Source organism: Fusarium proliferatum (assembly GCF_900067095.1).
Source record: "Fusarium proliferatum ET1 genome assembly, contig: FPRO_scaffold006, whole genome shotgun sequence".
Taxonomy (NCBI): Eukaryota; Fungi; Ascomycota; class Sordariomycetes; order Hypocreales; family Nectriaceae; genus Fusarium; species Fusarium proliferatum.
Genome location: NW_022194795.1, coordinates 677,602 through 702,854, shown reverse-complemented (window position 1 = coordinate 702,854; position 25,253 = coordinate 677,602). Strand labels below are relative to the sequence as shown.

Below are 25,253 nucleotides of genomic sequence, written 5' to 3'. Positions count from 1 at the left end.
TTCAGTCGCTGTTCCCGCTGTCTTCGGCCAAGAATCCCAAACGCGGATGAAAATGCGAGCGCAATGACATTTTTCGCGATTGCCTGGTATTTATTAGTCATCAAATTAAGCATGTTTGAGGCACATCGCCAACTTTGTCTCAAAGCTTAATTCCTGTCCAATTCCTCTCATTTCATCTCAATTGCCTCGTCTCACACATTTCTCATTTTCATTCTCGTATAAACTCATCAAAATGGGTGTCATTGGTCTCACTGCCAGCGGCCTCGTCGGCGCTTTGCACAGCTACATCTTGGTTCTCGAGATGTTTCTCTGGACGAAGCCTCGCGGAAGAAAGGCTTTCAGACTCACGCCCGAGTTCGCTGAGCAGACCAAGACAATGGCTGCCAATCAGGGCCTCTACAACGGCTTCCTGTCCGCTGGACTGATTTGGTCGCTTCTTCACCCGAATCCTGAGTTCTCAAAGCAGCTTCAGATCTTCTTCAACGGCTGTGTCCTGGTGGCCGGTGCATATGGTGGTCTCACCGCCAACAAGAAGATTCTCTACATCCAGGCTGCTCCCGCGGCTCTCTCCCTTGGACTCGTTCTGTTGGATATGTAGGGTGTTATTATGAAAGTATGGATTCGGCCCCCAGGCTTTGATAACCCTTGACCGCTAACATATGATAGTATATTTATATACAGTCTATTGAGCTTGAATCGTTTGTGTATCCAGCTATTTTCTAGTGAATATGTGGGAATCGCATCGTGAAAATACGTTGCCGCCATGTCTTGGGTTGGCAAATGTGTTGTTGCTGTTCAATACTAGTTTGTTGTTTCATTACTACCTTTGGTATCTAATGTGTGGCGAACTTCTGCTGTGTTATGACCCTGGATGGTTCCTGATAGAAGCCCGGCGACTCTTTCAGCAAGCGCATGCCTAACTGCACACCTGCATGCTCGCTATCGAACAAGGCCAGACGGATGTGTTTTTATGATGCCTCTTGGGGGTTGCAACAACAAAGACATGCTTATTTTGTCCGAGGCTCAGCTGAAACTCTCGTTGCTCAAGCTGAAATGCTACACTCTCTTATCACAGTGGCTGATCAGAATGCTCATCCAGCCACGATGAGATTCCGAAGTGAGATTAGAGGTGTGAACTGTGGTCACTCATCTGCGTGGCCTTGAAACGACATCGCAAGAAGCCTCCTGACGGGATGCTCGGTTTGAAGGAGTCGGCTGATATTGGCCGTGCATTGTGCTAACAAAGGTCAAGTCCTGATTTTGTCGAGTTCCTCTCCATCCCCCGTGCTGGTAGCAGGACCCGAAGTGTTGGCGGCACTTTGCCATCAGATATATTTACGTGGGCGGTGTTGTGAGTACCTTAATGTTTCGCCCTCTCGGCCCTGAGAAAGCTCTTCAAGGCTGTCTTTCGACCCATGTTGAAGTTCAAGTATGCGCAACGGCGAGTATGCATAATGTGACGGTTGGATGATAAGGCCCAGTTCTACCATGCTACAGAATGTGCTGTCGTGGTATGTCACATAGAAGCCATGCGTCGGATGGCCTGTTCATGATTTCCAGAACACTTTCATGCTACTGAGGCCAATCTCTGTGCCTGTGGGCAGAGAAGGAAGTAAGATACGGATTACCTGTATGCTCTTTCCTCAAAACACATCGACCCATTACGATGCCCACCAGAGAGAGTGCTCGCTCCTTCCTCGCGACACCAGGAATCCATCCCCATGGTGGCTACCTCAGACAAGAAAAAGAAGTGCGTAGTAGGTACATACTAAGGCAGGTAGAAATTTGAGCTGGAAGTTACCACCACAGTTACGGCGCTCTGCCATTCTCTAGATTATTGTTCTGCAAGACTTCTTATTGTTCTTACGCCTAGAATGGCACCACAATCCTCTACCGAATGTAGAATTGGAGCAATTCCAATGGGACGAAACCTCGCCGGTGGTTGGGTGTTCCTGCTACGCTACGGACCCTGGCTGTCAAAGCGATCTGCAGAAGCATCTGTTGACCCCGACGCATCGTGTAAGTTACAATATTGTTGAACCAGCACGAGACTTATGACTACTATAGGCAAAAGGCTACTGGATCGGTTATTTCCACCCAATTCGACTCCATGTTTACCAACCGAGCCAACCGCCCAACATGATGTGACATTGGTCGGTGAAGTTCACCTCCATGGAAATGCTTCCACCTCTGAACTCAGGGTCTACCGGGAAGTTTTAGCTGAGTCCCTTTGTTGCGAGACCCCAAAAGCTTACACTTCAGCTCTAGTCTCGATTTCCGAAAACAAGGAATTGGTCACTGGGGGTTGCCGACTCGGCAGGCATTCTGGCCGACAAATCTCTCCGCATGACCCCAAATATACCACGACCAATTGTACCTTTCACAGTTTCGCGGGGTTGAGGCTACACTATATAATGTATCCAAGTTGTCGAATATCACATCCGTCAGAACCGAGTTCACGAATTGACAACGGCTATGCGGCACCTGAAGGTCGTCATAGTTATGCACCCATCGCTCGGCTTTAATAAAATAAACAGAAACTCAATTCTTAATCCCTCATTGTTTATTGTACATCTTGACGGAAATTGTGTTATTGGTGACTGAATCATCCTAGCATGCAACCCTCTGATGATTGCTTCTAGGCTCTAGCGATGCAGATCTGCCTTCCGGATCACACGGGAGCTTCTGGAAAATAACGCTCTAGGGTCACAGGAAGTCGGTCAATATTCATATTCGCGAACGCGAGGTTGCAGTGAACGGGTTGCAACGCTGCAAAGACGAGAGCTATCCGTAAGAGGCAGTAAGCTATGCGCTCATAGAGAATGCGCAAAGCAATAAATAACGGCTCGTTGCGCCTGGAAAGGTGTGTTGAAGTGTGTGTTTGCATCCTGTTCTCAATACAAGTGCGTACATAGATCTCGTGACCCTAATTATCCTCTTTACCATCATAATCTGCTTGAACGATATCACCAATGTCTAAACTGTTCCGTCGTCGCAAGAACAACAACGATGACCTGGAATCCAACGCTGGCCGGCGAGCCTCCCGCGCTTCTAGGGGCGGGAGAGCCGCCAGCATTGTAGACGACAGTCTCGGCGAGTTTCCTGCCTTGGATCACTACATTAGCAACTATCGCGAAGATCGTCGCCGTCCAGCTGATGATCGCGATGGGAAGGTTAAGAAGAAGCATTGGTGGCAGTTCGGCAGCGGTGTCGATGCTCAGGAGGAGCCTCCTGCTAAGAAGGGTACTCCTGATGCTTGGCTTGAGACGGATCTCACAGCTGGTCTTGCGTCGGATGAGGTTGAAAGACGAAGACAAGTGACCGGATGGAACGAGTTGGTTTCGGAGAAGGAGAATATGTTTGCCAAGTTCTTGGGCTTCTTCCAGGGACCGATCCTTTATGGTATGCCATCCTGTCCGTGTGAGGGGCTCAGTTGCTGATCACCGCATTGCAGTTATGGAGGTCGCGGCCCTTCTCGCAGTCGGTCTCGGGGATTGGGTGGATTTCGGAGTCATTGTCGGCATTCTTATGCTCAATGCCTTCGTCGGCTTCTACCAAGAGAAGCAAGCCGCAGATGTTGTCGCTAGTCTCAAGGGTGATATCGCAATGCGATGCACAGTCATACGCGACAGCAACGAACAAGAAATTCTGGCACGAGAACTCGTTCCCGGAGACATCGTAAGTGGTTCCTTCTCGAAGCCGTCAATCTTAGTTGCTCCTTCTTGAAACCGTCAGACTTGAGTGGTTCCTTCTTAAAACCACCCGACTTAAGTTGTTCCTGCTTGCAACCATGACTGATTAATGCCCTAGCTCATTGTTCAAGAAGGCGGTACCGTCGCTGCAGATGCTCGCCTTATCTGCGACTATACACGCCCCGAAGATTTTGAACTTTACAAACGTCTCCGAGCCGAAGATAAACTCGACCGCAGCGACGAGGAAGATGAGTTTGCTGAAGGCGCAGACAAAGAACAAGATCATGACACATCGACAGAACATGATGCCCATCAACACAGTCATGAGCAGGAGCCACACGACTATCGAAGCCGTCCTCTCGCAGCCATTGACCAGTCTGCTATTACTGGCGAGTCGCTTGCTGTCGAGAAGTACCTTGGCGATATGGTCTACTATACCACTGGCTGCAAAAGAGGAAAAGCCTTTGCCCTTGTTCAGACCACTGCTAAAGAGTCTTTCGTCGGCCGCACTGCAGACCTGGTCCAGGGAGCCAAGGATCAAGGCCATTTCAAAGCTATCATGAACAATATTGGAACCTCGCTTCTTGTTCTTGTTATGTTCTGGATCCTCATAGCCTGGATCGGAGGCTTCTTCCACCACATTGGAATGACGGAGCCTGGATCGCAGAATCTTCTCCACTATGCTCTTGTTCTTCTTATTATCGGTACGTCTCGGTTTACCCCCAATTCTATTGTTGTGGAATGAGTTTGTCTAATGGTTCCGAACCAGGTGTCCCTGTTGGTCTTCCAGTGGTGACAACCACGACCCTCGCCGTCGGAGCAGCCTATCTCGCGAAGCAGAAGGCCATCGTCCAAAAGCTTACAGCTATCGAGTCTCTTGCTGGCGTCGATATTCTCTGTTCTGACAAGACGGGCACGTTGACTGCCAATAAGCTATCAATTCGCGATCCTTGGCTGGCAGAAGGCCAGGATGTCAATTGGATGATGGCGGTCGCAGCTCTTGCTTCCAGCCACAATCTTAGAACCCTGGATCCCATCGACAAAGTCACCATCCTTACTCTTAAGCGCTACCCCGAAGCCAGACAGATTCTCAAGCAGGGGTGGGTGACCGAGTCTTTCACACCTTTCGATCCTGTCTCTAAACGCATCACTGCGGTTTGCCGGCTTGGGAATGACAGGTTCTGGTGTGTCAAGGGAGCTCCTAAGGCAGTACTGAAACTGGCTTCAGGCTCAGAAGATGAAAGCCGAATCTACAAAGAAAAGGCCCAGGATTTTGCTCGACGAGGATTCCGTTCGCTTGGTGTCGCTTACAAAAAGAACGACGGTCCATGGGTCATTTTGGGTTTACTATCCATGTTCGATCCTCCTCGCGAAGATACAGCCCAGACAATCATTGAGGCAGGCCATCTCGGAGTCCCCGTCAAGATGTTGACGGGAGATGCCATAGCCATTGCAAAGGAAACCTGCAAAATGTTGTCCCTCGGAACAAAAGTGTATAACTCGGAACGACTCATCCACGGCGGTTTATCCGGAAGTGTCCAGCACGATTTCGTGGAACGCGCAGATGGCTTTGCAGAAGTGTTTCCCGAGCATAAGTACACGGTTGTCGAAATGCTGCAACAAAGAGGTCATCTCACAGCAATGACAGGCGACGGTGTTAATGATGCCCCTTCCTTGAAGAAAGCGGATTGTGGCATTGCCGTTGAAGGTGCCTCGGAAGCTGCCCAGGCCGCAGCAGATATCGTCTTTCTCGCCCCTGGTCTAAGCACCATCGTTTTGGCTATTAAAACCGCTCGGCAAATATTCCAGAGAATGAAAGCGTACATCCAATACCGTATTGCGCTCTGTCTCCACCTAGAAATCTATCTCACGCTGTCCATGATCATCATCAACGAAACAATTCGGGTCGACCTTATAGTATTTTTAGCCTTGTTCGCCGATCTGGCTACTGTTGCAGTTGCTTATGATAATGCTCATTGGGAACCGAGGCCGGTAGAGTGGCAGCTCCCCAAGATTGTGAGTCCTTTTATGATTCTGACCTGTGATGGTCGCTGACGTTATAGCAGTGGGTAATGAGTGTGATTCTTGGGATCCTTCTGGCTCTTGCAACATGGGTTCTCCGCGGAACTCTCTTCTTACCTAATGGAGGTATTGTTCAAAATTTTGGCTCCGTCCAAGAAATCCTCTTCCTCGAAGTCGCTCTCACAGAGAACTGGCTTATATTCGTCACGAGAGGCGGAAAGACATGGCCATCATGGCAACTCGTGTTCGCCATTCTCGGAGTAGATGTCCTTGCCACTCTGTTCTGCCTCTTTGGCTGGATGTCTGGCACAGGCGAGATTTCCCACCCCGAGTCGAGCTTCAAGCAGAGCAGCAACGGCTGGGTCGACATCGTAACTGTTGTGATCATTTGGCTTTACTCTTTCGGAGTTACCGTTGTCATTGCTATCGTGTACTTCATTCTCAATAAGCTGTCTTGGTTAGACAATCTAGGTAGGAAAGATCGCAAGAAGAAAGATACCAAGCTGGAAAACATCCTCGGCCACCTGCAGAAGCTTGCCATCGAGCATGAGGTTGACGAGAAGACCGGAAAGAGTAGGTATATGTTGGCGGAGAAGGCCGCCGATGAGGATGATGATATCTAGAGAATGTTGTGTTCTGGCATGAGTGTATGAAGGTGTGAAGTTTGTGAGTTTGTCAATGGAGGCAGGGCTGGGGAGGTTGATGTTTTGTGGTTACCTGCCTGTCTACCCACCTAGGTAGGTAGTAGGTAGGTAGGTAGGGTAGGTAGGCAGGTATTTCCTTCCGTTTAGGGAGGAGTTTCTCGTTTCACACCTCTTTTTAGTAACATGTCTTTCCCATCTTCTGTTTGCGGTTGCCTTTTGTGCATTTGCCGTGCAAGCCAAAGCTCTGATGACTTCTCCCATTAAGCATTAACCAACTCAGTTCGAATTTGACGAATGTTTTTAAAACCAGCAAAAAGTCCGAGTACTATAAATTATGAGATACCGCAAGATCGTAACTTATGTTATACTGGATTGCGTAAATACAGGTAAACTCATCTAAATCTTTATGTCTCTTAGGACTAAAGTCCCAAAGTTTTAGGTAAATGATGATGAAGAGGTCTAAGTTGAGACGAGAATTTGATGACTTGATCAATCTATTTTAGTGCTCGTTAGTGATTAATAGGCATGGCCCAAGCTTTTATCCAAGGGTGTGGTCGAGTCTGCACGAAATCTTCCGAATCACACTCAATGTGTTTCTTCGAGGGCAATTGCAAACCTATTTCCTTTTTCAGGGTGCAATGAGATTCTCTTCGCATCACTGATGCCTCGATGAAGAATCCCTTGATATCTTCACTGCGGCGGGCTCTTTGCCTGCCGTCCAGTGCCCCTACTCCTGCTCCCACTGCTCCTGCTCCTCCAGGTCACTCAGCGCTGACGAAACCCGGAGGTTACGATGCCGACCTGCCGATGATCCGTCGCACCTTCCATTCAGGACCCCTCCCCCGCATCAGCTTAAGAGCTAGAGCCTCAACTTACGGGTCAGCTCCTTCTATAACAACACCGTATCAACCTCTTCACCGCTCTCAATTACATTCCTTTCTCTCGTCTACCTTTACCACAGCTTCTTCCCCTCGATCGGTTCTCGCTCAAACTCTTCACAACTCAAAAGTCTCTTCTCTCGTCCCTCGTCAGCAGCAGCGTAACTGCTCTTGTCGACGAGCCATGTATCGCAACGGAAACGATGTCGCTAGCGCGAGTCTCGACATTCGTCGTGGACGTGAAGTTCTTCCCAAGAATGTCAAGCCCCTGCACTACGATCTTACCCTCGAGCCAAACTTTGAGACCTTCAAGTATGAAGGTACCGTCATTATCGACTTCGATGTCGTCGAAGATTCAACCTCTATTGCCCTGAACACGGTCGAAATTGATATCCACGAGACACTTGTTGAGGCCAATGGTGCCACTATTAGCTCCTCGCCTACTATCGATTACAACAAGGACACCCAAACCACCACCGTTACCTTCGATAAGACGATTCCCGCTGGTCAAAAGGCGAGGTTGACTCAACGTTTCACCGGTACTCTCAACGATGACATGGCAGGTTTCTACAGGTCATCATACAAGGACGAAGATGGCAACACCAAATACCTTGCTACCACCCAGTTCGAGGCCACTGACGCTCGCCGTGCATTCCCTTGCCTGGACGAGCCAGCTCTGAAGGCGACATTCACCGTAACACTCATTGCTGACAAGGATCTGGTATGCTTGGGCAACATGGATGTCGCTTCTGAGAAAGAAGTCGACTCCAAGGTTACAGGCAAGAAGCGCAAGGCCATTACTTACAACAAGACTCCCATCATGTCTACCTACCTTCTGGCTTTCGTCATTGGTGACCTCAAGTCCTACGAGACTAACAACTTTCGAGTCCCTATCCGCGTGTGGTGCACTCCCGATCAAGATCTTGAACATGCTGTCTTTTCCGCCGAGCTAGCTGCACGAACACTCGAGTTCTACGAGCAACAATTTGGCAGCCAATATCCGCTTCCCAAGATGGACATGGTTGCTGTGCCCGACTTTGCTGCTGGAGCCATGGAGAACTGGGGTCTCATCACATATCGAGTCGTTGACCTTCTATTGGATGAAAAGACCAGCAGCGCCGTCACCAAAAAGCGGGTGGCTGAGGTCGTTCAACATGAGCTGGCTCATCAGTGGTTCGGCAACTTGGTCACAATGGACTTCTGGGATGGCCTGTGGCTAAAAGAAGGTTTCGCAACATGGATGTCTTGGTATTCCTCTAACGCTTTCTACCCCGAGTGGAGGATTTGGGAAGGTTATGTTACAGAGGATCTTCGATCTGCCCTCGGTCTCGACTCTCTGCGCAGCTCTCACCCCATTGAAGTGCCTGTCAAGCGTGCTGATGAGGTCAACCAAATCTTCGATGCTATCTCATATGAGAAGGGTTCCTGTGTCCTGCGTATGATCTCAAAATACTTGGGTGAGGACGTCTTTCTAAAGGGTATCCGAATCTACCTCGACAGACATGCATACAGCAACACTGAGACCACAGACCTTTGGGCCGCTCTCAGCGAGGCCAGTGGTAAGGATGTAGAGCGCGTTGCTGACATCTGGACCAAGAAGGTCGGTTACCCAGTCGTAGCTGTCACAGAAGACGAAGGCAAGGGCACAATCCATGTCAAGCAGAACCGGTTCCTTAGAACGGCCGATGTTAAGCCTGAGGAGGATGAAGTCCTTTACCCCGTGTTTCTCAACCTCCGAACTAAGGACGGTATCCAGGAAGATCTGGCACTCAACACACGCGAGGCAGACTTCAAGGTGCCTGATTTTGACTTCTACAAGATCAACTCTGGCCATTCTGGCATCTATCGTACATCTTATACTAGCGAGCGACTTCAAAAGCTTGGTCAAAACGCCAAGGCGGGTCTCCTGGGTGTTGAAGATAGGGCCGGTATGATTGCTGATGCCGGTGCCCTTGCCGCTGCTGGTTATCAAAAGACATCCGGCCTGCTGTCGCTTCTCCAAGAATTTGACTCCGAAGACGAGTTCATTGTCTGGGATGAGATCACTCTCCGTGTCGGATCTCTCCGCGATGCTTGGATCTTTGAAGATGACGATGTTAATGAGGCTCTCAAGACTTTCCAGAGGGATCTGGTCAGCAAGAGAGCTAACGAAATCGGTTGGGATATTTCTGACAAGGATGACTTCACTGCCCAAAGAATGAAGGCTCTCATGTTCGGTAAGGCCGCCATTGTTGAGGACGAGCCTACTAAAAAGGCCGCTTTCGAACTGTTCGAAAAGTTCATCAATGGCGATCGAGATGCTGTACAGCCCAACTTGCGGCCTAGTGTTTTCGCTGTTGTGGTTACCTATGGAGGCGAAAAGGAGTACAATGATATCTTGAAAGAATACGAAACTGCTAAGCAAAGCAGTGAGCGAAACACTGCTCTCCGATCACTTGGTTTTGCAAAGGATCCTGCGCTTATCAAGAGAACTCTGGAGTACACTCTCAGTGATAACGTCAAGACCCAGGATATCTACATGCCTCTCAGCGGTCTCCGCGCTCACAAGGAGGGTATCTTGGCCCTTTGGGGATGGGTCAAGGACAACTGGGACGTTCTCACCAAGCGACTTCCACCTGGCATGTCACTCCTTGGCGATATGGTCGCCATTTCTACAAGCTCTCTCACACACAAGGACCAGATTTCCGATGTCAAGAGCTTCTTTGAGCAGAAAGGCACCAAGGGATTTGACCTTGAGCTAGCTCAGAGTCTTGATTCTATGACCGCGAAGCAAAACTGGCTCGCAAGGGATAAGGAGGATGTCAAGGAGTGGCTACGCAAGAACAAATACCTGTAAATTAGCTGCATAAAGAAAGAGACAAGATGCTCAAGCATGACTGCATCTGCATGAATGAGCAAGTTCAAATAAGTAACCATCTTTACGAGTCTGCTATATGCTTGTGCCGTACTGATACGGTCTTCCCTCATGTAGGAGTGCTGAAGAGGCACTGCAAAAGTGCTTCAAAACTGTTTCTATACAATGACAAAAGCCGGGGATGTCGGCTGTACGCGTAGTCAATATATAGTTGGCCAGACTGTATCACAGTAGGAGCAGATCAATGCAAAATTTATTTGTTCATCTATTATACATGTACAGAAATACAGTCATTCATCACCTTTGTTCATACGCCTCACATGAACTTTTAAGCCTTACCAGTCAGCCAATCCCTTTCCATATTCTTGCCATATTTCCCTGTGCCAATGACAGGCAGATCTCGCTTTTGCAACTCCTCCTCAATAATCTTCCAGCGACCAACAGCAACCTCACGGTCAATAGGTGTGACTCTCCTCTTGTGCACCTTGACGTTAGGAAGTGCGAACAGGGCTTTCTGGTCCTCAAGAACCTCTGCGAGCTTCTTGCCCCGCTTGGCGAATGTTAGGGCTACAGTGATGAGCTCTTGTGGTGTGCGGGAGGCAGCAACCTTGACGTCGGGAATGAAATGGCCTGTGAGTTGGTAAATACGCTTGCGGATCTGCATGTTGTCAGTACAAATCACTTCTGAAAGAGGTGGGACACATACAGCAAACTTGAGGTGGTCGTCGTCAAGAGTGGCAGTCTTCCATGAGGGGTCCAGAGCATTAACCATCTGCTGAGCCTCCTCGGGAGAAATCTCAACCTTTTCCTCAACCTCTCCGGGCCCAGCATGCTTCAGCTTCTCGGTCACGGCACTCCAATGAGTGCTGAGAAGAGGCTTTCCATCCTTAAATCGAATTCCCACAGACAATGTTCGGTCCAGGTGGGCCCTGTCACCAAAAGGCCATTTCTTTACCGCATATTCTTCAATAAGTCCTCGCTGCTGGTATGAAAGTGACTCGACCAGAGCTTGGCGTACGTAAATCTCCATAACTGCTTGGTCCTCTACTCGGTTTGCGCTGCCGAAGCCTTGGAATTCGCTCTCCTCACCCCAGTGACCTGGTTGATCCCACCATGTCTTGACGGGTGAAATCTCCTCCAGATCATCAATTGAAGTCGCAGGGGTATATTCGGTGTCGACAGACTCGACTTCTTTCTCGGTCATGGCTTCGGAATGGCTTGGAGGTAGCACGAGCCGAGTGGTGCGCACAGAGTATGGTCTGCGGTCGACATTTGATAGATCCAGGGCCTCCTCTGGCAAGTTTGATGTCTGTTCTGGTTCCACTCTCTCTTGATAGGGATCATCGCCTCCAGGAGCTTCACCCTTCCACAGCTTACCTCGGAGCCATTCGGCCTTGCGACCGGCTGCGTGGACGGGGGTTGTTGAGAAGGCGGCGCGGGCAACGAAGGGGACTCGGTTTACAGGGACGACTGTCGATGGAAGAGAGGCTAGAGCGCCTACCCGCGGTATTCGAGGCATTTTTACGTGATGAATCGGCGGACTGAGAGAAAGCCGAAAGAAGTCGTGATGATGAGATGGTTAGAGACCGGCTTCAATATGGAACTTTTTCCAATGTGGTTCTATTGGCCAATGGGAGTTTACGAGGCTGAAGTGGATACTCTGACTGGCCCACTTGTTGTCAACTATCGATAGCCTCAAGTGATTGACGTGCGACCTCCATGATCGATAAGACATTATCGACAGGCCAAAATAGCCGTAATGGCACGAATATCTCTGTTCATCCTCCTGCTGGGAGCTTTGATCTCGCTTGCCGCAGCGTGTTAGTACAACAGGCATCTTCACTGAACCAAGCTAACACATCCCAGCCGCGCCAACCTTCTGTAAATGCACATGCTTTAAGAACAGCACCATTATCCCCCTCGGTCCCAAAGGCGAGACATCTTCATCACAGCTCCGTCGCGCCGTCCTCGATTTCTCGACCCCCGATCTCGAGCCACGCTCGAAATCGAAATCATGTTCCGAATGCACCAAGGCCTTTTGTCTCAAGCAGGGCATTGACTTCTGCAAGGACGCGACAGAAGAGGACGTCACGACTATGTGCTTTCAACGTGACAGCAACAAAGACAAGATCATCGTATGGGCTTTTATTATTGGCACTGTTGGATTGTTGGGCTGGGCTGCATTCAAGAAGGTTGTGGCGTTACGCCAGGGGCCTACATTTGGGAGACAGGGCAGCAATTACGCTCCTATGCAAGGGAACTTCCGATGAGACGATAAAGGATATAGCATCTTACTCCCCTGTGTGTGGATAGATGTGGCATCTGTGGTTCTGTCACTCGGTAGAGGAGTCTGGCGTCCTTGGGTTATCTGAAGTTTACAGGGGGTCAGGACCCCTTTGGTAATGTCCGGTATTCATGAGTGTATATGATAAAAAGATCAGGCATTGTGCCAATTTCCATGCAACCTATGTGCGCCGACTTTTCCATCACCTGACCTGTCTACCTAGGTCTATTCATTAACTCCCAAAACAACACAGCATTTTTGAACTAAATCCTCGTATTCCACTCCTTCTACTCCACAGGTGCAACCTTCTAAGAGCGGTTGACCTTGCGGCGAGTGCGGACGGCATCAGCCAAGTCCTCGAGCACAACGGCTGTGTCCTCCCAGTTGATGCAAGCATCAGTGATGCTGACACCACGCTGGAGAGCTGCAGGTCCCTCGGCGGGAACCTTTTGGTTACCCTCGCCAATGTTGGACTCGATCATGACACCGATGATGGCCTTCTCGCCCTCACGAAGTTGTTCACCAACGACCTTGGCAACCTTGGGCTGGTTCTTGTGGTTCTTGGAAGAGTTACCTGACCCATGTTAGTTTGTGAAGCTCGGTCATCATAGTTCAGAAACGTACCGTGGGAGCAATCAATCATGATAGCCTCCTTCTGCTTCTTGTCCTGGAGGACCTTCTTAGCAGCCTGGACACTCTCCTTGTCGAAGTTTGTGCCCTTGGTTCCACCACGGAGAATAACAAAGCAGTGCTCGTTACCCTTGGTGCGGGTAATAGCAGCAAGGCCTTGCTTTGTGACGCCCATGAAGTGGTGCTGAGCAGCAGCAGCGCCAATAGCGTCAATGGCAACACCAAGGCTACCGTCTGTGCCGTTCTTGAAACCAACAGGGAAAGACAGACCGGAAGCAAGCTCACGGTGCAGCTGGGACTCGGTAGTACGGGCACCAATAGCACCAACGGAGATGCAGTCGGCAAGGAACTGAGGGGAAATGGTATCGAGCATCTCGGTAGCAATAGGTAGACCCTTGCTGGTCAAGTCAACGAACAGCTGGCGGGAAACACGGAGGCCCTTGTTGATCTTGAAAGAGTTGTCGATATCGGGATCGTTGATGAGACCCTTCCAGCCAACGGTTGTTCGGGGCTTCTCAAGGTAGGCGCGCATCACGATGCAAAGATCGTCGGAGAGCTTGTCAGAGAGCTCCTTGAGTCTGGAAGCGTATTCCTGAGCGGCGGCAGGGTCGTGAATGGAGCAGGGGCCGACAACAACGAGGAGTCTGTCGCTCTCGCCGAGGACGATGTCGGCAGCATCTTGACGACCCTTGACAACGGTGTTTGTGGCCTTCTCGGGGAGAGGGATCTCGGAGGTGAGAAGAGCGGGAGGGATCAGAGGATCCTGTCCGAGGACTGGTTCGAGTTAGCTACGGTTCTTGGTGTGTTACGAATACAGCGTGGGGGGCTGTTGCAATTCAGGATGCTGTGAGCCCAGAGCCAATTGCAAAAAAGAAGCTCCCTGTGTAGCCTCCAAGGTACTGAAGTATACGCCCCAAGGAGAGCTGCCACAGAGCGCATCATGAATTCTCGGGCCCCAATTGCAGCGCAATTTCAAAAGAATAACAGTATTCATGGGGGAAAACTAACCTCTGGTGTCATCGGCAGCGATACTGACCATTTCTACGGCTGAAGGCATTGTGAATGTGTGAGCTGCTAAACTTGTCCAAAGTTGAAATTTCGATATGGAGGGGCACAGTTTGATCTACCTTGGAAGAGAAGAGATATAGTATTTCAGTGAAGCTCAACGGAGTAGGCGACCGAGGTGAGTCAAAAGAAACTTCAATACGAGCGCCACGAGGCTGAAGACGGTGATGTGCGTTGAGAGGTAGAGAAAAGGTATATGAGATCGAGCGAGAGAGAGAGAGGTTCAGTTGTAGACACAAATTTTACCTAGCTTGGCTCAGGGTGACTCTTCTCGCACCACTCACTCACTCGCTCACTACCACACCGGAGGTGCTTCGGAGGGGACCCCACCGAGGGGTTGTGTTTTTTGCAGGGAGTTACATGCGAAATACATTGGCCAACTACGTCAGGGTTCTAGAATCTCTGAAATTATCAATGGTCTAAGCTCAATTGGCTCCGGTCTGGGTCCGTCGCAGAGCAGAGCTCAACATCTCGGTGAGGCCTGGCCAGTAAATACTGAACATCGGACATGTGCATTCATCTCAGAGCCACATGCCCTCGAAACGAAGCTCCAATTGCAGACCGCCTATGCCGGAGGCTTCTTTCTGTATGCAAGAAACGGGCGATACCCTTTACCGCCGCGTTCGCTTCCCTTTCAGCTCGTGGGTGCAACCTCCGCAGTTTTGTGAGAGGCCATCATGCACCACGGTTCACTGTCGTATTGCATTAGCTCTCGACGAGTTGGTGCGGTAAGACAGAGCAAACAATGGAAACACAATATTCGACCATCGCAAGTTCTCTCTGAGGTAATCATATCTCCCCTCGGCCATTGAGTATCCATGATCACTTTTCCCAGACTCCTATTCCCCCTCGTGTTCATTGACGACAATAATGTCCGGGCCTACGGAGTGTGATAATTTCGATCCGGAGTTCAAGGGTCTTGTCCCAAGAAACTAGCGTCCAATAACATCGCCTACTTCTCCCTACCAATAAACGCGCTCGGAAAGCAACGTGAATCAACATACGATAATCAATTGTAACCCTTTTGAAATAATGTGAACTTCGTGTGAAATATAATTGCATCTCGAGAAAAATGGGACTAGGGGTGAGTTTTTGGTGACGTCGGTATGTGAACATATTGTGACACGGCCTGTTGGTATCGTGGCTGCTTGCAAATCTCCCCACGTTTGGAAGATTGTATGTTCATCACAGCAACACAAGGAATGCGTGTCGCCGAGAAAAGGGGGGCAACAAACCGTCCAACGATCATCCAACGATCATCCAACGATTTATCGTAATTCATGCAGTCGAGGATGTGATACTTCTTAAGAAGAAATAGTTCGTGTCACATCCCAGATAGTTCTCGACGATCGAGTTTTCGTACAACTCACAAGATACATACTACCCTACATCGACTCGGATGACCCAGTGGCCGAGCAATGGATCGACCAACTGCAGAAGCTGTCTCAGACATCCCCTAGCCAAATCGAGACTCGTTTCTGACATCTCAGAAGAACACGCACTCACTGAGACTCAAGCCGAGTAAGCGAAACATAGCTGAAACCAAGACATACAGAGTTCCGTTGCCAACATGTCAACTCTCACAGCTCTCGTCAAACATGGTGAACCGCGTTGCGTCTGAGAGCCTCGCATCGCCCCGGGGAGCGGATCTGTTGGTCCGTGAGACCCTTGTTGCTAGTTCAGGCTGTCCACTCAGCCCGCCTCTTTACTTTTCTCGTGTAACTCACCTCGTGAACCTGAGCGAGCATTGTGCACAGCATGAGGCTATGAGCATGAGCATGACAAGCCTCAATCATCCAGGGATCATGCCGATTAAGTCATCGGTTTGTTCAAGGGATCGCTCGGATTCTCGGCGACCCCACGACTAATACGACTTTGGCAAGTAGCATGAGGCATTGGAATCGGATCGTCTGGCCTGTTGCAAGGTGCGCCGTGGCGTCGGTACAAACTTTGGCTTCCATCCCATCCATTTCTTGCACTTTCATTCACAGAACCGACCAACCAACCCCTTTTCCTTTTTGACAATCATTACAATTCAATTCATTCACTATCTTCTTTTGTTGAGCTTCTAGTTAAGCTGTAGTATCATTCATTGACGTGTATTTCTTTAATTCAATCAACCCAATTCGTCAATTGCCGTGCAAATCATCTTCAACCACCTCTTTTTATCCTTTGTTTACTTTCATACTTTCATCCCATGTTCTTATCACCAACGGCTTCGCCCTTCACCAACGCCCGAGTATAATCCCTCCAAGCTACTCCGTATATCCAAGACACTATAGATCAACTTATTTCCCCGCTCCTTCCAGTTGTCTCACTTATTTTCTGATATTCACTTCCTTATACCCTCTTTTGATTTGCTGTTGGTCCTCCTCTTTTTCAAGTAACAGTCAGCCCCAGCCAGCCCCAAAACCAACTCCCAGCCTCCGCCCACCAGCTTCTACTGTTGCGTTCCAACTTCCAAGCTTCGCTCCCCACCCTCACAGGCTATTATAGGCTACCACAGGCTGCCTACAGAACCCAGCCGATCCACACTAGTCCGTGGCTTCCTTCGCCGACGACAGGCCGCCACTTCCCTCGTGAATCGGATGCTCACTAACAACTTGCCCACGTCGACCAAACTCTCTTCTACTCTCTACGACCCAACCTCTTGCTCTCTACATTGGCTTTGTCATTGAAGTTATCGCGCCGCACCGCACCGCATTCATATTTCTCGGCAGCATCACCGCTGACTCGACACTTTTGCTTTATCTCGTATTATCACGTTACTATACTACACCACTCGCCTTGTATCGGATACCCCCGCGGTGCTACTGCGACTGTAACTACGACCCTCCAAGGGACCTTTGTCCATCGACATTAAAGAGCCGTATCCACCTGTGTTAATACTCAGGGTCCAGCAGCAAAGTCGACATCATTTGTTCCAGATTGTCGGATTTGTTCAGTATTTTCTGACCGCAACTTCTTTTTCACCCAATCAATATACAGCCAGTGTTAAAATGTTTGCTGCTCAGAATGCTGGTTTCGATCAGCGGAAACGAGCCCGTGAAGAGGAAGAACTCGCCAATGCTAACGGCATGAGCTTCAGCGAGCACCGCAACGTAAGTTTCCTGCAATCGCAGCCACGACGGCGTTTTCACATGATGTCGAATACTAACAATGTGGCAGAAACGTATCCAGTGCCTTCCACTCCGTGCATATCCTAGAACGACGGAACAATGGCAACCTGATGCGCCCATGCCAGCCCCGAGCTTCGCCCCCCACGATCACCTTCAGCCAGAAATTCGACAATGGTCATCGTCGACGAACATGACATCACAGTCTCATGGTGACACCGACATGGATATGATGCAGACATATCAACCTCAACATCATGATCCGGGCCGACTTGGGGTGATGCACCAAGATCCTGACAACGCAAACGGGCGTCTGCCCACGCCTATTCAGCCAAGCTTTGCTGCACAGGTTCGAGGTCAACAGGCTGTGACAACTCCTAACGGTGTTGCAAACCTAGGCCACCAAAACACCGGCTTTGGCGATGATCAGAGTGTCCCTCGCACAATGGCCGGAGGATGGCAAGCCTTCCAGAACGAACGACGTCTTCCCTCACCCATTTCCGAAGGTGATGATTCTATGGCCTGCCAACCAATCACCCCCACCGGTATGCAGTTTGATGCCAGTGCCCACGGGTTTGTCACCCCCGGTATGGAGCACCCCAACGTGACCGTTGAGCCTTCACCTCCCCATGATGTGGAGCATCCTATGATGGATGTAGAATCCCACTGTTCAGGCAATTCAGTTGACGGTGATGGTGATCCCACAACCCCTTCTCCTAGGAGAGGTCATATTCGCAGCCGACACACCGTCAACAACTGGACGTGGCAACCCGGCATGAAGAAGAGCTTCAGCATAGGATACCGAGCAGACTGCGAGAAGTGCCGCTTAAAGGTTCCAGGACACTTCAACCACATCATTATTTCTTAGGGAAAGGAGAAGATTACACTAGATCCTGAGAAACAGCCTTCACTATAGGACAGCGGTGTGAGGCCGCTTGATTGGAGAAAGAAACGACAGAGGCGCAAACTTGCTTTTGGTGATTTCGTTTCGCGCGAAATTGGTTCCATCGGCGAAAGGGAAAATCGCAGTCCCATGTTTGTTGCAACATTGTGAGGAGATGCAAAGGCCTTGAGAGCTCAAACTATCACAGACGGCCATGGTTCAGGCATGGTCGGACATTGAGGAGACGGACTGGAATCTGCCAGTTCAAGACGATCTTTTATTTTTCCTCGCTTTTCATTTTTGTTTTGTTTTGTTTACTTGGCGTTATAGGCAATGGCAAGCGTGCGGGTATGGGTAGCATTTGGTCATAACGGGAATACATTGATCACCCTGGAAATAGGGAATCGGAAGTTAGCGATACGATCTCGAGATCGTCAGGTATGCATGGCAATACCAGAATAGCGATAATGTCAATTTCAGTAATGGGGACATCACCTTATCACCCATCTTGAAGAATCTGATCAGTGACGCTTATTTGATCGCTTGGTATTGAATAGATATGGTAAGTAGACTTGTTCCCTGATGGTACATACAAGATGGTCCCCCGACGCCGTCTAATGCACTGCCAATCTACACGTATGATACACTCCTTTTGGTCCCACCACGTACACTCCGCTTTGTTTTTCTTCATGTTGCCATCCGTTCCTCTTTCCAATTAGATTTTATACACATCACCAGAACTTCCACCAAGACTTGTTGGGAGTTGAGCCACCTGCAGGCTCAACACCCAGCCTGTCTAGAGGACCTCCATTTTGTTGACGCTCCCGCTCTGCTGCCATGGCCTCCTCCAGCCTCACCTTGACAGTTCCCGACTCGGCTGACTGTGTCTGATAATCCTGGACGCCTTGTGTTGACTCCTCCTTCTTCTCTCCACCGCCTAGCACACTAGAGAAAACCCCTAGCACACCCTTGCCACTTGATGGCTTTGTGACATTCTCCTCTGTGTTTTCTTTAAATGTGGGCTTGATGTGTTCTTCGAAATGTGTGCGGTGTGAAGGTGCTTCGAGCAAAGGTGGTAGCTTCTCACCTCTTGCCTCGGCAGCCTGGTTGGCTTCCTCGACGAGAAGGATCTGTTCCTCTGTAGCCTCGCCCTTGATGTAGGCGAGACGTGCCATAGCAAGCTCATCGGCTTCAAGTAGCTTTTGGGCCTCGACCCATTCGGCTCGGCGGGCTCGGTTGTAACGAACCATGTCCCAGACAGAGTATCCGGAGACAACAGCTGCAACAACTGGAATGCTTGTCAGCTGGCGAATTCAGTCGAATGCCTCGTTCAGTCGTTCGTACCTGTAAACACCACAATGCTTCCCACCGTCCAACGATGCGCTACATCGAAGACTCTCCTCGAAGCATCGATAAACTTATCCGTACTGCTAATGCTGGCATGCTGAGCAGCTAGATGAGCCTGTCGCAGTCTCCTTACTCGCTGCTCGGGTGTTTCGCCTGGGATGCGTGGTGTTCTCTGAGCGGCCTTCGATGTTGCGTGGGGGATTGTGGACGTAAATCGCGTTGCGTCCTTTACGCTTCGGGGGCCCATCCTGGAAGCCATTGTCTCTGTGTGAGGAAGAGTTTATTCCACGGAGAATAATTACCAGGCCGAGGCGATCGAATGAGTTGGCCGTTGACGGGATGGATGGAAAGTGGTGTCATGAGATTTTTCGAACTGCTGCGAGAAGGAATTGTGAGAATGTGATTGGTGCGGAGTAGCTTCGGGTGAGAGGATGGTGGGCTGTGAAGATGGAGATAATAGAAAGATGATGTCGACTACCTGAGAATCTAGATCACGAGCGCCAAAAATACTTGAGTAGATTCAGCACATGCCTTGGAGACCCTTTGACGATTTCATTTTGGCCTCTGATGCCAACAACGATGTTTTCTAGGTATTGTACGGTACTGTACTGTTAAAAGATGCTCGTCAATGGAAGGCATTTGCAGTCACCATGGCAGTGTGTTTGGCTAATCTCGAGAAACACCCAAATGCGCTGTGCCCATTGTCAAGTAATCACGTCCACGGAATGCCATGATGTAACTAAATGACATGAGCCGAAGATTATCTGATCACTACTAGTTATGGAGATATCAATCCACAGGTTACGGCGAGTAGAAGTGGGAGTGAGGCAAAACGAGAGCTGTGTTTACGCTTCAACGACAGGATTGAATCGTAAGCTGTGCGCTTCACGAATGGAGTTCCGTAAGACTCTAGATACACGTCCGAAAAATCACACACGGCAATGCAGAGTCACGGCACACGAGACGCACTATTCAAAATGAAACATCACTACAGGTCACGCAAGACTTTTCTTCATGCGACGGCATCAAGCCATCAACACAATGAAAAGTGTGGTTTTAAATCAAAAATTCCGCCGACTATGGCCCCGAAGGACAATAGAGCAAAGAGCGACTCCGCGATGTGCAATGCAGGCCCTCCATGCTGAGGAGGCCAATTCTTGAGCTGGCCTCCTCTCAACAAGGTAAGTATGAAGAAGAAAAGAAAAACGGAACAAGAGGAGGGAGGGAGACCGGCTTTATATAGGCAGATGGAGAACGGACTGATGCCTTGTTACTGAGGCGTTACTTTTGGTGCCTGAGAAATTGCAGGCAGGCAGCAGGGCAGGGGCCACTTTTGTGGATGCTTGAAATTGTGCAACTGCCTGGCACCTGTGTGCACCTGCCAAACCAAAATTAAGTTGAGATTTTATGAAATTATTTTCTGAGTGAATGTGTTCCTGCCGCAATTGGTGGTTGTGGAGTGCATTGACCACAAAGAGAAAAGGTTACATCTAGATGCAGCGACTAGCGCCAGTGTTGAAAAGAAATGCATGACCAGCGATGATTTGACAAAGACCTCGCTGATCGTGATGCTTCGAGCAGTGCACGTTCAGACATTATACACTTTAAGCTTGGTACTTAGGTATTGTCTATCATAACGCCTCAAGGACATCTCTTTCGTTCGAGCCAATGATAAAGAACTTTTACTTTCCTCGGTCACTTATGTATCTTGTGTTCAAGACGATGCCGATCTCAACTTTAATGGCGATCGAACAAAAATACATTGAGTGCAATTTGAAACATTTCTCATGATGTGAAGACTACGAATCACATTCTGATAGTGAAACATTTTCATGTTCAATAAGCCTGGAGGCATTCAACGTGACGAGACATTCAAGAGGAGGTTCCAGGTCGAGCACATACAAACACTCTTCTATTAAGAAACGCCTATGCAGAAACAGATGCCGTGCTAGGACTTATGCTCATGAATCGCAATCATGATACACAGCGCCCTTCTGCAACCCGCTGCCGTTCTGAATCACTTACACCAAGTCTCTCCAAGCTCGCCTAACTCCTGGCGGCACCGCTGCAACAATCTCCCGATCATGCATTTGAAAACCCACCAGGCACGTGACCCGTTTTTTTCGGACTCCACCCCACTAAATGGAATCGGCCACAGGGCAAAACCCTTCTTGGAGTAGGAAATTGGACAAGCCTCTACCCTCCGAATTTTACACGCCTCACGACCGACATCGACCATCGGAGCACGTTGATCGCAAGCAGACACAATGGTATGGAGATACGCCCAATGCGATGGATAATGTTCATCGCGCTCGAGTGCATTCGCATTTGCTGACCTGATTTACTACAGGCGATCAAGCACAACCAGAAGCTCGTCAACAACCGTGAGCCGCACCACTTCCGAATAACGATATGATAGAGGATTTGAGGGACTGACTCCTTCAACAGACTTCCGCAAGGATTGGCAGCGCCGGGTTCGAACCCACTTCGACCAGGTATGACGATGCACCCGACGAGAAGAGAAGAGAAGAAACGATTCATCTCGATTTTCTGGAAATTCACTTGGCACACAAATATTGACTATGGAATAGCCCGGCAAGAAGTCGCGGAGACGCACAGCTCGTCAGGCCAAGGCTGCTGCCCTCGCTCCTCGACCTGTCGACAAGCTCCGACCTGTTGTGCGATGCCCTACCCTTAAGTACAACCGCCGTGTCCGCTCCGGCCGCGGTTTCACCCTGGCTGAGCTCAAGGTATGATATTTTGCGTCTCGGTCGAATGCACACGATACGAGATACGCCAGAAAAATTGCAATTCTAACAACCACGCAGGAGGCCGGTATCCCCAAGGCTTTCGCTCCCACCATCGGCATCGCTGTCGATTTCCGCCGCCAGAACCTCAGCGAGGAGTCCCTCGCTGCCAACGTTGCCCGCCTCAAGGCCTACCAGGAGCGATTGATCCTCCTCCCCCGCCGATCCAACGCCCCCAAGAAGGGTGACACCAAGACCGACGTCTCCAAGATCGAGAAGGTCTCTCACGTCTCCGCTGCTCTCCCCATTGCCCCCACCGACATCGCTTTCAAGGAGATCAAGAAGGGTGACATGCCTTCCAACATCGAGGCCGGTGCTTACCGAACTCTCCGTGTCGCTCGTGCCAACGCCCGATACGAGGGTGCCCGACAGAAGCGTGTGCGGGATGCCGCCGAGGCTGAGTCGGCTAAGAAATAAACTTGCAAAAAGGGAACTGGTGTTTGAGGGTTTTGCTCTTTGCGTCTCTGAGACATGGGCAACGTCGGTTCGAGGCTCTGATGAAAGGCTTGGCCGGGTATGGAGGAAAGATACTCTAGGTCCAGCTCAAGAAATTTACTGCATGATCACCGGCTTTGCTCTATCATTACTTGGTCAATGGATGCATTACGTGCATATGGTATCTCTTTTCTAAAAAGTTATTCGTTATGATTTCAATCCCTTGGACGATTTGTAAAGTGATGTCTATGTTCCTAGTATCTTTGGTTATTTCATCATTTGAGACTGTGCTACTCTTCAGCCTTTTTGCCCAGCAACTCTGTACCCTGTCGAATTAAACTCCGTAACCGATCAACTTGCTCGGACTCCAGAGTCTCCCCGTTCTTGAAAACTTCGGTACATAGGACCAGACAGTTCTCTCTATCCACCTTGGCCATATTAGCCTTTTGTTTCGGGTCAACCTGCTGAGGTTCCAATGCCAGCTCTTCAGGAATTGCTGGGGGGATTTCGGGGGCACCACCCTCGATCTGTGGTGTTTCGTCGTTTGTAGACTTTCCGGTGACTGCATAACTGAGAGCATCCATAGCTCCAGATATAGCAAGGACTTTGGCGACAACTTGGGCGCCATCCTTCGATCGTGACATGAGAGCAAAGACGAACCAAGCCTCGGATTTTAGAATGGGCCATTTCTCTTGAGTGATGAGGAATGACAGCACTTGTGAAAGATCATGTTCAGTATAGAACAGATCCCTCGATGGTGTCTTTTCAATTTCAGAACTCCATCCAGAAAGAACCTCCTCGATGCGTACTGTATGAAGAACTCGGCATACAGTAGCAACACTTCGTGCGGCTTCGAGCCGGGTAGGTTCCGTATCAGATCGATCAAACAACGAGATCATATCATGGACAGTTGTGTGCTTGCCAGATCCCTCTCCTTCAGCTGTTCTGGGGGTGACAACTCGACGAACATTATCTGGGCAGTTCACAAGCAGTAGGCGAAGTAGTGAAACTGCCGAGAACTGGACCTGAGGGAGAGTATCTATGGTCAATATCCTTGGCACACTCACTGGCTCTAGCAGATCCCCTAGTAATGTTTTGTTCTGTGCCGGAATCGCGAGGTTCTTGAGGAAAGACAGTGCGGAGTGAAGAAGCTGGGCATCTTTGATCTCTGGGTTGGAAAGAATTGCGATCAGAGGAAGATGAGCCTGATACTTCTGCACAAAGGCCGTGGAAGCCTGATCTGAACGGGAGAGGTTGCCGAGAGCCAGACAAGCTGCGGACTGAAGAATAACATGCGGCTCCTTCAACCATTTAAGAAGCGACTGTGGCACTGAGCTCTCAAGGGAATAACAAGCTGGGAAAGCGTCGTTGCCCGTCAGGTCAGCCAGGGTTGTAAGCAATGAAGTACACAGCTGCCCTAGTTCCTTGGCAGTGTCTTCGTCATCAAGCTCTGAGTCGAATTGGGTATGTGCGATGTAGAATGACTTGACGAAGACATCTGCTTCTTTTGAGTTGAGGAGTCGCTCTTGGAAGGATTCATTAGCAAGATAACTGGCCGCGGTAGAGACGAGGGCAAGAAAGTCCTCGATATCAGTGCTGTGGTCAGGGCTGACTGCCAGTTTGAGAAGAACAGAGGCCGTCTCAGAATCTGCAACAGCTACCTCACCATCTTGTGTGATGAGGAGAGCAAGGATCTTGCAGAAATAAGTGACAAGAGGGCTAAAAGCAGCGCGGTTGGGTGACTGAAGGAGAGTGATTAGATGACTGCTGAGTCGTGACTCTGAAGCAAGACGTTGAGCAGGTTCTACGAGTATCAGTGTTGTGCCACTCGAGCATTGTCTTGAAGACTCACCATAATCAACGAGAACATTGTAGAGCACCGGAATCAAGTACGGAACAAGACTCATGTCCTGAAGGTGCTTGATAAAAGAAACGATATATTTGCCCTCAACAACTCGAGCTCTATTTTGGTCTGTATCGGCACAGGAATTTCCAGTAACACGCAGAGCCTGGACTTTGACGCCATGAGGCTGCTCCTCATCCGAGGCAAGAATGTCAAGGAAGAACTCGAGAATTCCCGAATCTCCGTAAGGGAGTCTCCAAGCCACTATGGCCATGTTAACGAATTCACAGATGGGGATGGATGTCACACATACCATCTCGACTTCCGTCGCCCAACGCCTTGGCTGTAGCCTCTAGCGAAGAAGGATCTTGTTGCTTAAGAGTTTCGAGCACGGAAGATAATAGCTTTGTTCGCTTCACAACCGCATCGTCAGATTCGTTGGCGGCATCGTAAGTTTCTGGCGATGCTCCGCTTCCTTCACGCTGTATCAGGACAGCCACGTCTTGAGGTGACATAGACATGATCTCAGCTTCTTTTGTGGAGTATGAGATATAATGCTGAAGTTGGACAGACGTTGAATTAGTTATACCAGTCCACTTGAGGTACCCTATACAAATGTGTTGAAGAGGTGCTTACAAAACAACTAAAAGTTTCTAAAGCTTTACATGAATGTAGGGAATGGGAGAATAAATCTCTTCGTAACTAAAATTCAGCAACAAGTTTCAGAACCGGTTCATGAAATTTATTACGTCC

The 25,253-nt window shown here is 49.5% G+C and overlaps 10 protein-coding genes across 10 annotated transcripts; 6 read left to right on the top strand and 4 right to left on the bottom strand.

Moving 5' to 3' along the window:
• Positions 1–232: 232 nt before the first annotated feature.
• FPRO_09312 (uncharacterized protein) lies at positions 233–598 on the top strand (the record flags this gene model as incomplete). Its single annotated transcript, XM_031232691.1, has 1 exon — positions 233–598. One exon carries the CDS (start codon positions 233–235, stop codon positions 596–598), a length of 366 nt encoding a protein of 121 aa, XP_031082603.1.
• A 2,374-nt stretch (positions 599–2,972) lies between these two features.
• On the top strand, positions 2,973–6,337 carry FPRO_09311 (putative PMA1-H+-transporting P-type ATPase; the record flags this gene model as incomplete). The annotated part of the gene is made up of 5 exons (XM_031232690.1): positions 2,973–3,402; positions 3,455–3,678; positions 3,811–4,396; positions 4,462–5,708; positions 5,759–6,337. 5 exons carry the CDS (start codon positions 2,973–2,975, stop codon positions 6,335–6,337), a joined length of 3,066 nt encoding a protein of 1,021 aa, XP_031082602.1.
• Positions 6,338–7,027: 690 nt separating this feature from the next.
• FPRO_09310 (putative APE2-aminopeptidase yscII) lies at positions 7,028–10,072 on the top strand (the record flags this gene model as incomplete). The annotated part of the gene is made up of 1 exon (XM_031232689.1): positions 7,028–10,072. The coding sequence occupies one exon, from the start codon at positions 7,028–7,030 to the stop codon at positions 10,070–10,072; it is 3,045 nt and encodes a 1,014-aa protein (XP_031082601.1).
• A 346-nt stretch (positions 10,073–10,418) lies between these two features.
• FPRO_09309 (uncharacterized protein) lies at positions 10,419–11,609 on the bottom strand (the record flags this gene model as incomplete). Its single annotated transcript, XM_031232688.1, has 2 exons — positions 10,419–10,748; positions 10,797–11,609. The coding sequence occupies 2 exons, from the start codon at positions 11,607–11,609 to the stop codon at positions 10,419–10,421; spliced, it is 1,143 nt and encodes a 380-aa protein (XP_031082600.1).
• Positions 11,610–11,849: 240 nt separating this feature from the next.
• FPRO_09308 (uncharacterized protein) lies at positions 11,850–12,360 on the top strand (the record flags this gene model as incomplete). The annotated part of the gene is made up of 2 exons (XM_031232687.1): positions 11,850–11,910; positions 11,957–12,360. 2 exons carry the CDS (start codon positions 11,850–11,852, stop codon positions 12,358–12,360), a joined length of 465 nt encoding a protein of 154 aa, XP_031082599.1.
• Positions 12,361–12,682: 322 nt separating this feature from the next.
• On the bottom strand, positions 12,683–14,061 carry FPRO_09307 (putative 3-deoxy-D-arabino-heptulosonate 7-phosphate (DAHP) synthase isoenzyme; the record flags this gene model as incomplete). Its single annotated transcript, XM_031232686.1, has 3 exons — positions 12,683–12,948; positions 12,999–13,778; positions 14,013–14,061. 3 exons carry the CDS (start codon positions 14,059–14,061, stop codon positions 12,683–12,685), a joined length of 1,095 nt encoding a protein of 364 aa, XP_031082598.1.
• A 3,007-nt stretch (positions 14,062–17,068) lies between these two features.
• On the top strand, positions 17,069–18,053 carry FPRO_09306 (uncharacterized protein; the record flags this gene model as incomplete). The annotated part of the gene is made up of 2 exons (XM_031232685.1): positions 17,069–17,170; positions 17,238–18,053. The coding sequence occupies 2 exons, from the start codon at positions 17,069–17,071 to the stop codon at positions 18,051–18,053; spliced, it is 918 nt and encodes a 305-aa protein (XP_031082597.1).
• A 746-nt stretch (positions 18,054–18,799) lies between these two features.
• FPRO_09305 (uncharacterized protein) lies at positions 18,800–19,674 on the bottom strand (the record flags this gene model as incomplete). The annotated part of the gene is made up of 2 exons (XM_031232684.1): positions 18,800–19,356; positions 19,413–19,674. 2 exons carry the CDS (start codon positions 19,672–19,674, stop codon positions 18,800–18,802), a joined length of 819 nt encoding a protein of 272 aa, XP_031082596.1.
• A 2,008-nt stretch (positions 19,675–21,682) lies between these two features.
• Positions 21,683–22,639, top strand: FPRO_09304 (putative ribosomal protein L13B; the record flags this gene model as incomplete). Its single annotated transcript, XM_031232682.1, has 5 exons — positions 21,683–21,685; positions 21,766–21,799; positions 21,864–21,910; positions 22,007–22,165; positions 22,244–22,639. The coding sequence occupies 5 exons, from the start codon at positions 21,683–21,685 to the stop codon at positions 22,637–22,639; spliced, it is 639 nt and encodes a 212-aa protein (XP_031082595.1).
• Positions 22,640–22,947: 308 nt separating this feature from the next.
• FPRO_09303 (uncharacterized protein) lies at positions 22,948–25,021 on the bottom strand (the record flags this gene model as incomplete). Its single annotated transcript, XM_031232681.1, has 3 exons — positions 22,948–24,461; positions 24,510–24,764; positions 24,814–25,021. The coding sequence occupies 3 exons, from the start codon at positions 25,019–25,021 to the stop codon at positions 22,948–22,950; spliced, it is 1,977 nt and encodes a 658-aa protein (XP_031082594.1).
• Positions 25,022–25,253: the final 232 nt, after the last annotated feature.